General features: G+C 41.5%; 1 protein-coding gene across 2 annotated transcripts in view; it reads left to right on the top strand.

Annotated features, from left to right (window-relative positions):
• The window catches only part of Cep162 (centrosomal protein 162), a 73,345-nt gene extending 63,097 nt beyond the window's left edge, over positions 1-10,248 (top strand). For both annotated transcript variants that reach the window (XM_050118914.1, XM_050118915.1), the window contains exons 26-27: positions 7,535-7,669; positions 8,769-10,248. In XM_050118914.1, coding sequence (XP_049974871.1) covers positions 7,535-7,669; positions 8,769-8,996 — 363 coding nt within the window. In that variant the 3' untranslated portion in view covers positions 8,997-10,248. The remainder of the gene's footprint in view (positions 1-7,534; positions 7,670-8,768) is intronic.
• Positions 10,249-11,586: the final 1,338 nt, after the last annotated feature.

The raw sequence follows: 11,586 nt of genomic DNA on the forward strand, positions 1-11,586 counted from the left end.
CAGTACCTGAGACAGCCAGCTAAGAAGGAGAAAAGTTAGTATTGAAGTCTCATCCAGGAGTAGTTGGCCCAGATGCCTAGAGCCAGGATGAAGCCCACACATCATGGGGGATCATATGTCAGAGCAGAGCTATTCACCTTGTGACTAGGGAAATCAGAAAGAAAGGAAGGGCCCAGAATCACCCAATCCCCTGCCAAGGCATAACCTCCCAGTAACCTAAAGACCTCTCACTAGATCCCATCTCTTAACATTTAGATTTCAGGATGACTAATGGGGACACTCTACCTGCAAAGTGGCCACCAAAGAATCATTTGACAAAGGGAAACTTTGTGTTTCAAGAAGAGAGATTAGGGGAAGGTCTAGACTGGGAAGTGGGCACTCCCTAAACAGCATTGGAGTTGGAAGGCAACTTAGAGAACAAAGAAAAGTACAGGTGCAAGCCTTGTTTCCTGGCCATGGAGGAGGGGAGAAGGAGTTTCTAGAAGAGAGAGATGGGAAAACACCGGTGACTTCCGTGATAGCTGCAGACTGTCAGTCCTCACTAGAGAAGATGCCCATGGTCTTCACAGGTACTCAGTGTGTTTTGGGTAGCTGGCTAATCTAAGAATAACTGTTCTGCTCCCAGTCGGGACTCCTGCAACTCAAGAGGCTAACCTGTTACACATCAGCCACTGCTCGATAACACCCTAGGTGTCTAAACAACATATGGATCCTAGTGTCTACAGCTGTGGCTTCTCCGTGTCCTGCAGATCCATGACAAAGGCTGCCTTTGCCTTGCCCCATGGGAACAGGAAAAGTTCTTTTCCTATAACCCATGGTCCCGAAGCCTTGGGATTGCTACTTATAATTTAGAAACCCCTGACAGCACCTTTGCCTGACCCTGAGGAACTGAGGAAGATTCCAGCTGTGTCTCATGGCTCCGGGAAGGCTACCACCAAAGTCTACCACCTGTTACCAGAACTGAGGAAGATCTCCCTAATAACTCCCGCCCACCAGTGGAGCTGGTGGTACAAAAAGTTCCACTGTCACCTCACTATGTCCCCTCACACCCAGGGGACGTTTCCATCCATGTCATATAATTGCAAGAATGTAGCCGTTCACCGCAGCACTCACCCCACAGCTGCTGATGGGAAAGCTAAGTGTCCACTCCTGCCTGTTCCTCTGGACCTGGCAGTGTTCCCATCCGGGTCCCATAACTTAGGAATGTGACTGCCAACACAAGCGCCAGCACCAGCACTTTTCTCCATGTGACCTGAGAACATCCCCTTCCATCTTGTGCAGCTCCAGGACCATAAACAACACAGCCACAATCCCTCAACAAATGCCCATCCACAGAACTCAGAAACAGTTCCTCCATAACTCAGAGTGCCAAACGCCCCAGCACTGGGCTCATGTGTCACCTCAGACCTGGGGAATATCCATCCAGGTCCAGCAGCTGCCAGTGCCACAAGCCTCAAAACTTTGTCATTGCCCCACGAGACCTAAGGAAAGTTCCCTTTGTATCACATCACCTCAGTTCTGTGTTAATAGTGCCGTAACCTCAGCTTCACTTACGTTCATCCTTCAGTGCCTGAATCTGATGGCTGATCTTCAGTGTGAGCTGACTGGATTTGGAGGCACACTGTAGGCCTGCCTGTCTGGGGAGATGTTTTCAGAGAGGCATAACTCCCACCCTAAACATGGGCTGAGGTCTTTAAGCTCATCTACAACAGCAACTAAGGCAACTACCCCTACTGACACTTTATATCGCATCTGCCTGGAGAAAAAAAAAAACTCCCTTATAAAATCTATACCCCAAAACTGGGAGAAACAACCACAATGGGTATAGAAGCATCAATGACAGAGTATAAGAGGCATGAAATAGTATACCTAAAGAAACATAATTCTCCAGTACCCCATTTGGAGGGAAACTTATGAAATGCCTGAAAAAAAGTCAAACTAATGATCCTAAGGAAATTCATGCAAAAGAATATAAGAAACCAGAACAAAGAAATAAGAACAATTCCAAATATGAATGAAAATTTTACCAAAGAAGTAGAGATTATAAATGAAAGGGGGAAGTCTGTGCAGCTAGTGGGGCACCACAAAGTGAGCCAGTGTTTGCATGGTGGGAGTTGTAGAAGAAAACGACAAAGGTATTAAAAATATTCAACTGTGTCCCAAATCTTCCGAGAAAATGGACATTCCAATACCAGAAGTTCAAAGGACCCCAGCTAGATTCAACAACAGAGACCTTCACCGGGCCATATTACAGTCATGTACTAAAAGTACAAAACAGGAAATGCTAAAATTCTGAATCCTCCAAGAGGAAAGCTTCAAGTTATATTTAAAATAAGACCTAGTAGATAGAGTCCATATTTCTGATAAACTCTTATAGACAGAAAGAGAATAGAATGATATATTCAAATTGCTGGAAAAAATCTATACTCAGCAAAGCTACCTTTAGAATAGAAGAAACCCCATTTTTCTTAGATAAGCAGAAACTTGAAGGGATTCACCACCACCAGAACAGGCCTACAAGAAATGCTTAATATTCTACACTAAAAAGAATAATAATCATAGTACTTACAAAACTTATCAGGAAAACATACCTAAAAGAGAATCAGACTAAACCACTAAGGTAAATAATTAGAGGTAGAAAGGAACAGAATACACAAAGCAGTTAACAAAAGGACAGGAGGAAGTTGATACCTGTAATTAATAATCTTCATTTTCCGTAAATGGAATGGATTCACTAATCAAAAGACACAGAACTGACAAAATGGACTTTTGCGGGGGGGGGGGGAGCACTCATGTGCTGCCAACAAAGCATTTATTTTACTAATAAAAGATGCACACACACAAATGTAAAATGAAGAACTTGGAAGTGATATACAAATGAAAACTCAAACAAGACTAGCTGAGCTTTATCATAAAGTACTTTAAGTCAGTAACTAAAGAGAGATCAAGGGGTCATTGCATGGTGATAGAGCAGCCTGGTTTACCAGTTGTAAAGGTTTAGGTACTCCGCACAGTATCAACTCCAAAGGGACAGACTTGTAACAGACGTGTTACTGACACGTCATGTAAGCAGAAGACCAGCAAAGAAACATGAACTGAAACGCCATGGAGCAAAGTCATCTCTTCCAATAACAGAAAGAACATTCTCCAAGGTAGATCATGCATTAGGGCCACAAGTCAAATCTCAATATTTTCAAATAACTATAACCTTACTGTATATCCTTAGACAACAGACAGGATTAAACAGTATGTCAACAAAAAGAACAACGGGAAATATGCAAAATGTGGGAAATGAACAACCTTCTCCCAAACGACACATTGGAAAGTGAACAAGTTAAAGCAGAAATCAAAAACTCAGACTTGAACAGGAAAGCGAAAGGACAACATGAAAGTCTGCAGCTGCAGCAGCAGCACTGAGCAGAGCTTTTGTAGCAGCAGATGTTCACATCAGAAGACAGCATGCAAACCCAAGCCGGAAGATCAGAGTCTGTGCTTGTAAGAGAGCAAAACCAAGACAAAAGATTCAGAAGTGCTTGCTTGGCAAGATACAAAATTGACAAACCTTTAATTAGACTAATGAAGAAAAATAATAGCCAAAGACTAAAAGGTAGACATTTTTACTGATCTGACTCAGTAATAAAGGATCATAAGAAATGGTTATGCATAATCATATGGGAAACTGGTAAGCCCAAAAGAAATGGATAAAATCCCACATACACACTTAGCAAAATTGAATCAAGAAGTATGACATACAAGTAGAACAAATGGTAATACAACTGGAGCAGTGATTTAGTCTACTGTCTAAAATCAGAACTCAGTGACCCAGATTTCTACAAAAGCTTTATAAAGAAAATTATTCCAGTTCTTTTAAATAATCCAAGAAACTGAAATGAAAAGAACTCTGCTAACCTTGTTAGAGGCCACCATTACCCTGATACCAAACAAATAACAAAATATGACAACTGTAGACCTGTATCTGCACTGAATGCAGATTCTCAACGAAATGCTGACAAACTGGATTCAAGAGCACATCACAGTGCTCATTCAGTGATCAGCTGAAACTTCTACCAGAGATGCAAAAATGGTTAGGCTTGATTCAAAACAGTAAACGCGATCAAATACCCCACAGAACAAAAAGCAAAAAAACAAATAAACATAACCACTGTCACTACTCTTGTTTAGTACTGTGATCCTGGCAAAAGAAACAGAAGGCATCCACATTGAAAAGGAAGAAGGTAAATGATTTATATTTGCAAATTTGGGGGCATTATATGTTGAAAACTCTAAATTCTCCATTTTAAAAAAAGCAGTTAAGTGATTTAAAAGAATTCAGAAAAATTTCAGGACTCAAAAATCAGCATACAGGGACTGAGGGACTGGAGTTAAGAGCACTGGCTGCTCTTCCAGACCTGAGTCCAAAGCCCAGCACCCACATGATGGCTTACAAGCATTTGTTACTCCACCTCTGCTGATACAATCTGCATGAAATGCCCTCTTTATTAAAATAAGTATTAACTATTAAGATAACTGAGTCTTCTATTGATAGTATTAAATACCTACTGAGCATGGATTTAGTGGTCAGCATATTGTTTTATGCGAGTATTAGATGTTAGAAATTAGAAGCTGTAAAATCAGCTGTAGTCCCACTACCCCAAATATATTCTGCTATGTCTTTTCCTGTTCACACAGGGGTGCAAACACTATGTAGGTGTAGTCATTTGTGTGTGGATGCATATGCTTTTTAAACATTGAAAAGTCTTAACCTAAAATGTTTATTGAGATAGATTTTTCTGTTGGAGTATAGCTCCACTAGCTGTTTCTTACACCATTTAACAAGATTGACAATAGTAGAAACAAGTATGGAATGTTTGGTCTGAATGGACTGTGCTAAGGACATGGATTAGTGTATCTGATTCTAAACATATCCAAGGAGTGGGTACTGTCTTTCCCATTATAAAGGTGAAATTTATGTCAAGAAAATGAAATAACTTTACAATTGTTACTGACCAGCATACAGAAAGAAATGGACCCATCAGTAGTAGAAAAACCTAGGTTCTAGAAATACTGAGGACAAAGTAGTCAGCCAGTCCTGCTCTGTGACCCTTACATTTTGTGGAATAATAGAATAAACAAATGTAAATATAATAAGATGCTGGTATCTATAAAGTTTTTAGCACTAACTCACTGCAGTTTGTTCACTAAGACTTCTTTAAAACTCAAGCCAGCAGCGTCCACCTTTGGATACTGCCACCCACCTCTTAGGAGTTCTCCCTACCCTATAGATCCTTGGCCATGTTAGAATTCTCATTTACTTGCTGGCTTCAAAAGACCAGGAATGCACTGTGAGTGTTTACACAAGACAGCAATAACTTAGAATGACAAAATCATTTTCCGACCATGAAAACTTTATGAGGAACTGGTGATATAGTTCAGAGGTCTAGTATACAGCAGTGTACATGAAACCCCTGACTCATTCCTCAGAACTCACCTCCAAAAGTAAGTTTACACCCAGAGATGCAGGGCTGGTTCAACATACGCAAATCTGTCAATGTAATCCACCATATAAATAGACTGAAAGAAAAAAACCATATGATCATTTCATTAGATGCTGAAAAAGCATTCGACAAAATTCAACACCTCTTTATGATAAAGGTCTTGGAGAGACTAGGGATACAAGGGTCATACCTAAATATAATAAAAGCTATCTACAGCAAACCGACAGCTAACATTAAATTAAATGGAGAAAAACTCAAAGCCATCCCACTAAAATCAGGAACAAGACAAGGATGTCCACTCTCTCCATACCTCTTCAATATAGTGCTTGAAGTTCTAGCAATAGCAATAAGACAACATAAGGGGATCAAGGGGATTCGTATTGGAAAGGAAGAAGTTAAGCTTTCGTTATTTGCAGATGACATGATAGTATACATAAGCGACCCCAAAAATTCTACCAAAGAACTCCTACAGCTGATAAACACCTTTAGTAGCGTGGCTGGATACAAGATCAACTCCAAAAAATCAGTTGCCTTCCTATACACTAAGGATAAGGAAACAGAGAGGGAAATCACAGAAGCATCACCTTTCACGATAGCCACAAAGAGCATAAAATATCTTGGGGTAACCCTGACCAAGGAAGTGAAAGATCTATTTGACAAGAACTTCAAGTCTTTGAAGAAAGAAATAGAGGAGGACACCAGAAAATGGAAGGACCTCCCTTGCTCTTGGATTGGGAGGATCAACATAGTAAAAATGGCAATTCTACCAAAAGCAATCTATAGATTCAATGCAATCCCCATCAAAATCCCATCAAAATTCTTCACAGATCTGGAGAAGACAATGATCAATTTTATATGGAAAAAAAAAAAACCCAGGATAGCCAAAAATAAGTTTACAAAAATCACAATATTTGACCATCCATTCTGTATATGATTATGACTCCATCAGCTTTTTGTTCTGTCACCATGCCTGGGTTTTTTTTTTTTTCCTAAATAACTTTTGGTAATCATTGCATAGTGTATACCATCTTCATCTTCATGCCCAGCAATCAGGCTCTCCCTGTGCTTTCTGCAAACCACCCCAGCTCAAGACAGCATGTTTCTGTGGCGACTGTGATACCAGCAGGATGTTTCTCATTTAAAATAGTTTGATTGCCTCTGATTGAATATGCTTTTGTATTCACTTTCCCCTACTAATTCAGGTAAGATTGAGAGAATAGCATTGTAACTATTAGATAGTGGGTATTTTATGTAAAACATGATTGAGTGTGGTAATGTATCTTCATTTTATCCATCTTCATTATTATTGCCTTTGATACAGCGCTTGGTGGACTCAGATCTCTGGTAGAATGACTCACTGTATGATAGAAAATGCAGATAGTCGCTTCACTGAGTCTAAGATGAAAGTCTCCCAACCCCTCCATTTTGCTGCCAGTGCTATAAAAATAGCTCCCTTTCCTGTGCTGAGAAGACAGATGCTGCAGTCCTAACCCGTGAGGGCGGAGACTGTGCCTTTCATCTCTGCATCCCCGGGTCCCAAAGAGCAGTCAACCAGGAAAGACATCTTTCCCTCCACCTTCCCCACCCTGGCTCTGCTCCATTCTCCTCTGCCCAGCAGCCTTTATCTACGGAGCAAATTACTAAAATTCTAAGTCATATAGGGGTCACCAGAGAATTACAAATAAAATGAGTTCTTTCTGTGCACTGAACACTCAGTGCTGCATGACTGAGCTGTACTTCGAATTCTAAAAACAGTTACTAACACCTTGAAGCCGAAGAAAGCACCCACCTCACTTGAACCCCGAAATAGTCATGGGAGGAAGGTGGTCCGGACATCTGGAACCAATCAGAATGTGAGGGCAGCCCAGCTAGAGTGATTCTTTACTTCTTAGACATAAGAATGGAAGCTGTTAATTTCTAGACGAATCCAAGGTCCACTTGAGAAATTTTATACAAATATTCTTGATTTTCAAGATTATCTCTTTGAAAATAATTGTTTCCTTGTGATTGTGGTTTTTCCCTTCCAACTTCAATTTTAGATTACAAAACTCTTGGAAGAATTGAAAGAAGCCAAAGAAAACCATACACCAGAGATGAAGCATTTCATGGGCTTAGAAAGGAAAATCCAGCAGATGGAAATGAGGCACAGGCAGAGAGAGCAGGAGCTCCAGCAGGTAAACATAGCGGGGCGGGGGCATTCCTGCAGCACCGTTCCTTGCTGTGACTTCTACATCCCTACCAAGCACTCTTCCAGTGTTTCCATTATCTTTTATTTGTGTATTTTATGTACATGAATATTTCGTCTGCATGTATGTCTGCACTCCAGGAAAGACATTGGATCCCATGGGACCACAGTTATCAGCAACTGTGAGTCACCATGTGGGTGCTAGGAATTGAACTCGGGACCTCTTGAAGAGTAGACAGTGTTCTTAACCACTGAGTCACCGCTCCAGCAACTTACCCATTGTCTTTTTAATTCCTTAAAAGTATAGTTTTGAATTAAAAATAAGACTTAAAATCTCAAATACTTTAATATTGATTTTCCTTATATTTTGAGAGGAAAAACTTTTATCTTGTCCTTAAGCGCTGATAGGCACCTAGTAAGTTTTATGTTTATTACCCTGGGAATAGTACTTGATATTCAAATCATTTCACGTATTTATAAAATATATGTTAAAAGATGGTCATTGGTGTATTACATCCCCAACACTAAGAACAGGCTTCCTGCACTGAAAGACAGAGAATGTGATGTTCTAGGGCTGCCTTGGTGCTAATGCCCAGCTTTCCTTACGCAGTTAGTCAGCTCAGACCGTCATGACAAGTCTCCTAGATCAGATGTTGTCAAGTCAGGATTATGGCTATTTGGTTTCTAATGAGGCTGTCTTCCTGGCTTACAAGCTGCATTCTTGAATGACTTTTACTTGAGGCAAGAAAGCTCTCTTCTGATGTGTCTCTTCTTAGGAGGACACTGCTCCTATGAGCTCAGGGCCCCATCAGTACAACCAGTTAGCCTTATTTCCTCACTCCAAATACAGCCACACCAATGGTTAGAGTTACAGCATGTGGACATTCAGTCCATAACAAGTAGTAAGAAATTTGAAGAAAAAAAAAAAAAAAAAAACCCACATAAGCTTGATGGTTGATCTGAGTTTGAGTTTCCCCCAAGAAGCCCTGGGTATACCTATTCAGTATTCTCCTGTTCTTTAAAACTGTTAAGTGTTTCTCGTTTCCACTGTGAATTGGAGTAATAGTGTAAATTTTTTATGTGTTCAGATAATACAGCAAACACGCCAAGTAGTAGAAACTGAGCAAAACAAGGAAGTTGAAAAATGGAAGAGACTTGCACAGCTGAAGAATCGGGAGCTGGACAAGTTCCGCACAGAATTAGACTCCATCCTAGATGTGCTGCGGGAGCTGCACCGACAAGGGGTGGTTGTGCCGGCTGCCCTTGCAGATGAAGTAAACACAGCAGGGTTTTATTCGGAACTTGGATCTGCATGACCTCACCAGTGAAGATGTGCCACTGTCGGGGCAGCTTTGGAAAAACAAGGTTCTGGTACAGATGTGTGTGAACAGCACCAGATTTACGGCAGAATAAACCGCCTGGAACCAGCAAGGAAAAGAACATTGGTCATGGTGTAGTTTACTGAAAACCATTAGCTGGTCACATCGGCGATGACTCAGAGCAGGTTCCCTAATGTCAGAAGACCATGACTAGCGAGGTTGACTGCAGAAGGGCTCGCTCCCAGGCTCCCGGGGAATGAAGGCAGTGCCCATCCTCAGCCCCATTTTATCCATACGTGTGTACTGTTCGTTTCTGCACGACAGAACATCTGCTCTTTCTCATGTTCTGGGAAATGTCCCGGGAAAGGAATGTGGGCCGAGTGCTGGGGACAGTCTCAGTCTCATCGACTGTCAGCTGAGGTAGCACATCCTCACATCCTCGGTAATTTAGATGACACTTGTAACTTCTGTACAGGGAAACAGCAGGTTTTCTTGGGCTTTGTGGACCTGATTTAAAGTGACAGCTACTGGAACAGTTTGATGTATCCATTACTGGCAAGTCTGTAAATGACAGTCCTAATTTTTGGCAGCTCTAAAGTTATAAACAATATAAGTTTTACTTTTTCTATTGAAAAAGAGCTATTGTGTCCATTAAGGAAAAAAATCTGATAACAATAGCTAGCTTATTTTATAATCCCATCTTTAAAAGCAAATCAGAGATATATAACATATGGTGAATCAAAGTCACAGCCAACTGGCTTTCCATGTCTCTCCCAGTCTGTCGTACAGCCCTTGCTGGAGAGTGCTGTCCATGGAGACACACCTGGTGTCTGTACTGGGTCCTCCCTGGTCATCCAGGACATCTGGTTGCTCTTAGTAGCCCCAGGCAGCATAAGAGCTGCAAAGTAAATTTAACTTTTAGTCACTTTAAGATGTAAAGACTGTGAGCTAAATCTTTAGAATATAATTTACATTAATAGCACATTTTGACTTGGACTACATTCCAACTGCATACGCCAGTAACTGCAGTTCTGAGGTAACACTTGCTAAGTAGAATGTTCCATAGGGGACAAGTGAGTGACCGCGTGAGCAAAGGTTGTGAGGTATGCATAGCACCTGCTAAATACAAGAAGTGTGATTACTGTCTTAATGCCAACATTTTGTAATGTTTTGTTTCTGAGAGGGGAGTAAAACGTTTTCAATTTTTGTCTTGTACAACATTTCAAAGTTATAAATAATTTATTATTTATGTGTCTTGTGTTTATCAGTATACATGCCTATGAATACATAGCTTCCCACCCCATCCCAGTTTTTTTTTGGGGGGGGGAGGGGCTGAGTCTAGATATGAGCCTGAGCCACTCAAAGTACAAAGCTGGTTCTAAAACAAGGAAATTGCAGAAAGGTCAATGTTGACTAGTAAGCCAAGTTCAAAGGCATTATTTCTGTTTGTATATGGATGGCCTGCACAAACTTGAGAAGTGGGGATTAGCGTGTCCAGGAGCTGTAGCAGTCCTGCTGGCCCCATCCAGTTTCAACATCCTTGCCTTGTAAGGCGGGCTGATGCAGTGGTCTAGAGAACACACAAGAGGGGGTGGCATAGCTTACACAGTGACTCTTAGTGAAGTAATGGGGTTCAGAGAGCCCTACTTCCTACTGTGTGGTCCTTAAAAGTCTAATTATCGTTTTGAGCATCTTGGAAACATAAAAGTAAAGGCATCCTGGCCTTATCGGTCCAGATGTGTTTAGAGGCTACGATGGTTTAGGAGCGTGGGAGAGAAGTGAAGACGCTAGGATGGAGGAGTTCCTTGGAAAAGACTGTGAGCCTGCAGTGGGATGACATGGTGTGAAGACTGACTGGGCTGGAGATGTGGGCGGCTGAATTCCAGCGAGATTTTTTTTCCCTTCACGACAGTACAGAGCATCCAATCCAGAGCGCCATACGCATGCCCCTTTGTTTTGAGACGGTCTTGCTGTGTGGCCCAGGTTTAACTCAAACTTGAAATCCTCCTACCTCAGCCTCCTCAGGGCTAGGACTGCAGGGTGTAAACATCACCCAGGTGGGCTCCCAATGGTTTCGTTTCTGATGGTGCTGGTAGTGGTGTTTTAGTTTAGTCCAGTGCTGGGATTTGAACCCTTTGTGCATGCTAGTCAAGCACTCTGTTGACTGAGCTATACATCCCCACCCTGGTGGATTCTATTCACAAGTGGGCAATAGCAGCTTCTCACCACCAGAGGGCATCAGCCCTGCAATGACTGAAATATTAATGACCTAAGTCAGGTGTGCTAAGCAAGGCATCTAAAGCTGGTTTACCTTGAGGCAAAAAGCCACCAACCCTGGTTGCTTCTACACCTATAAGTGGACTTGAGTCCAGCTAGCTCCCAAAGGTGAGATATGGACTGTAACCAGAAGGAGTTGTGGGGTTTCTTATTCAAGTAGAATTTGAGGGATTGATGTAAAAATTGATATGAAGGAACATTAGAGTCAGATCAGACCAAACATACGGACACATACCCACAAAGCAGAGCTTCTGAATAAAAAGCTCATCAGATTGGGGATGTGATTGGGGATGTAGCTCCTTCAACAGAG

The sequence above is a fragment of the Alexandromys fortis genome, unplaced genomic scaffold (genome assembly GCF_014885135.2).
Source record: "Alexandromys fortis isolate MF-2015 unplaced genomic scaffold, M_Fortis_MF-2015_v1.1 scaffold_164, whole genome shotgun sequence".
Lineage (NCBI taxonomy): Eukaryota > Metazoa > Chordata > Mammalia > Rodentia > Cricetidae > Alexandromys > Alexandromys fortis.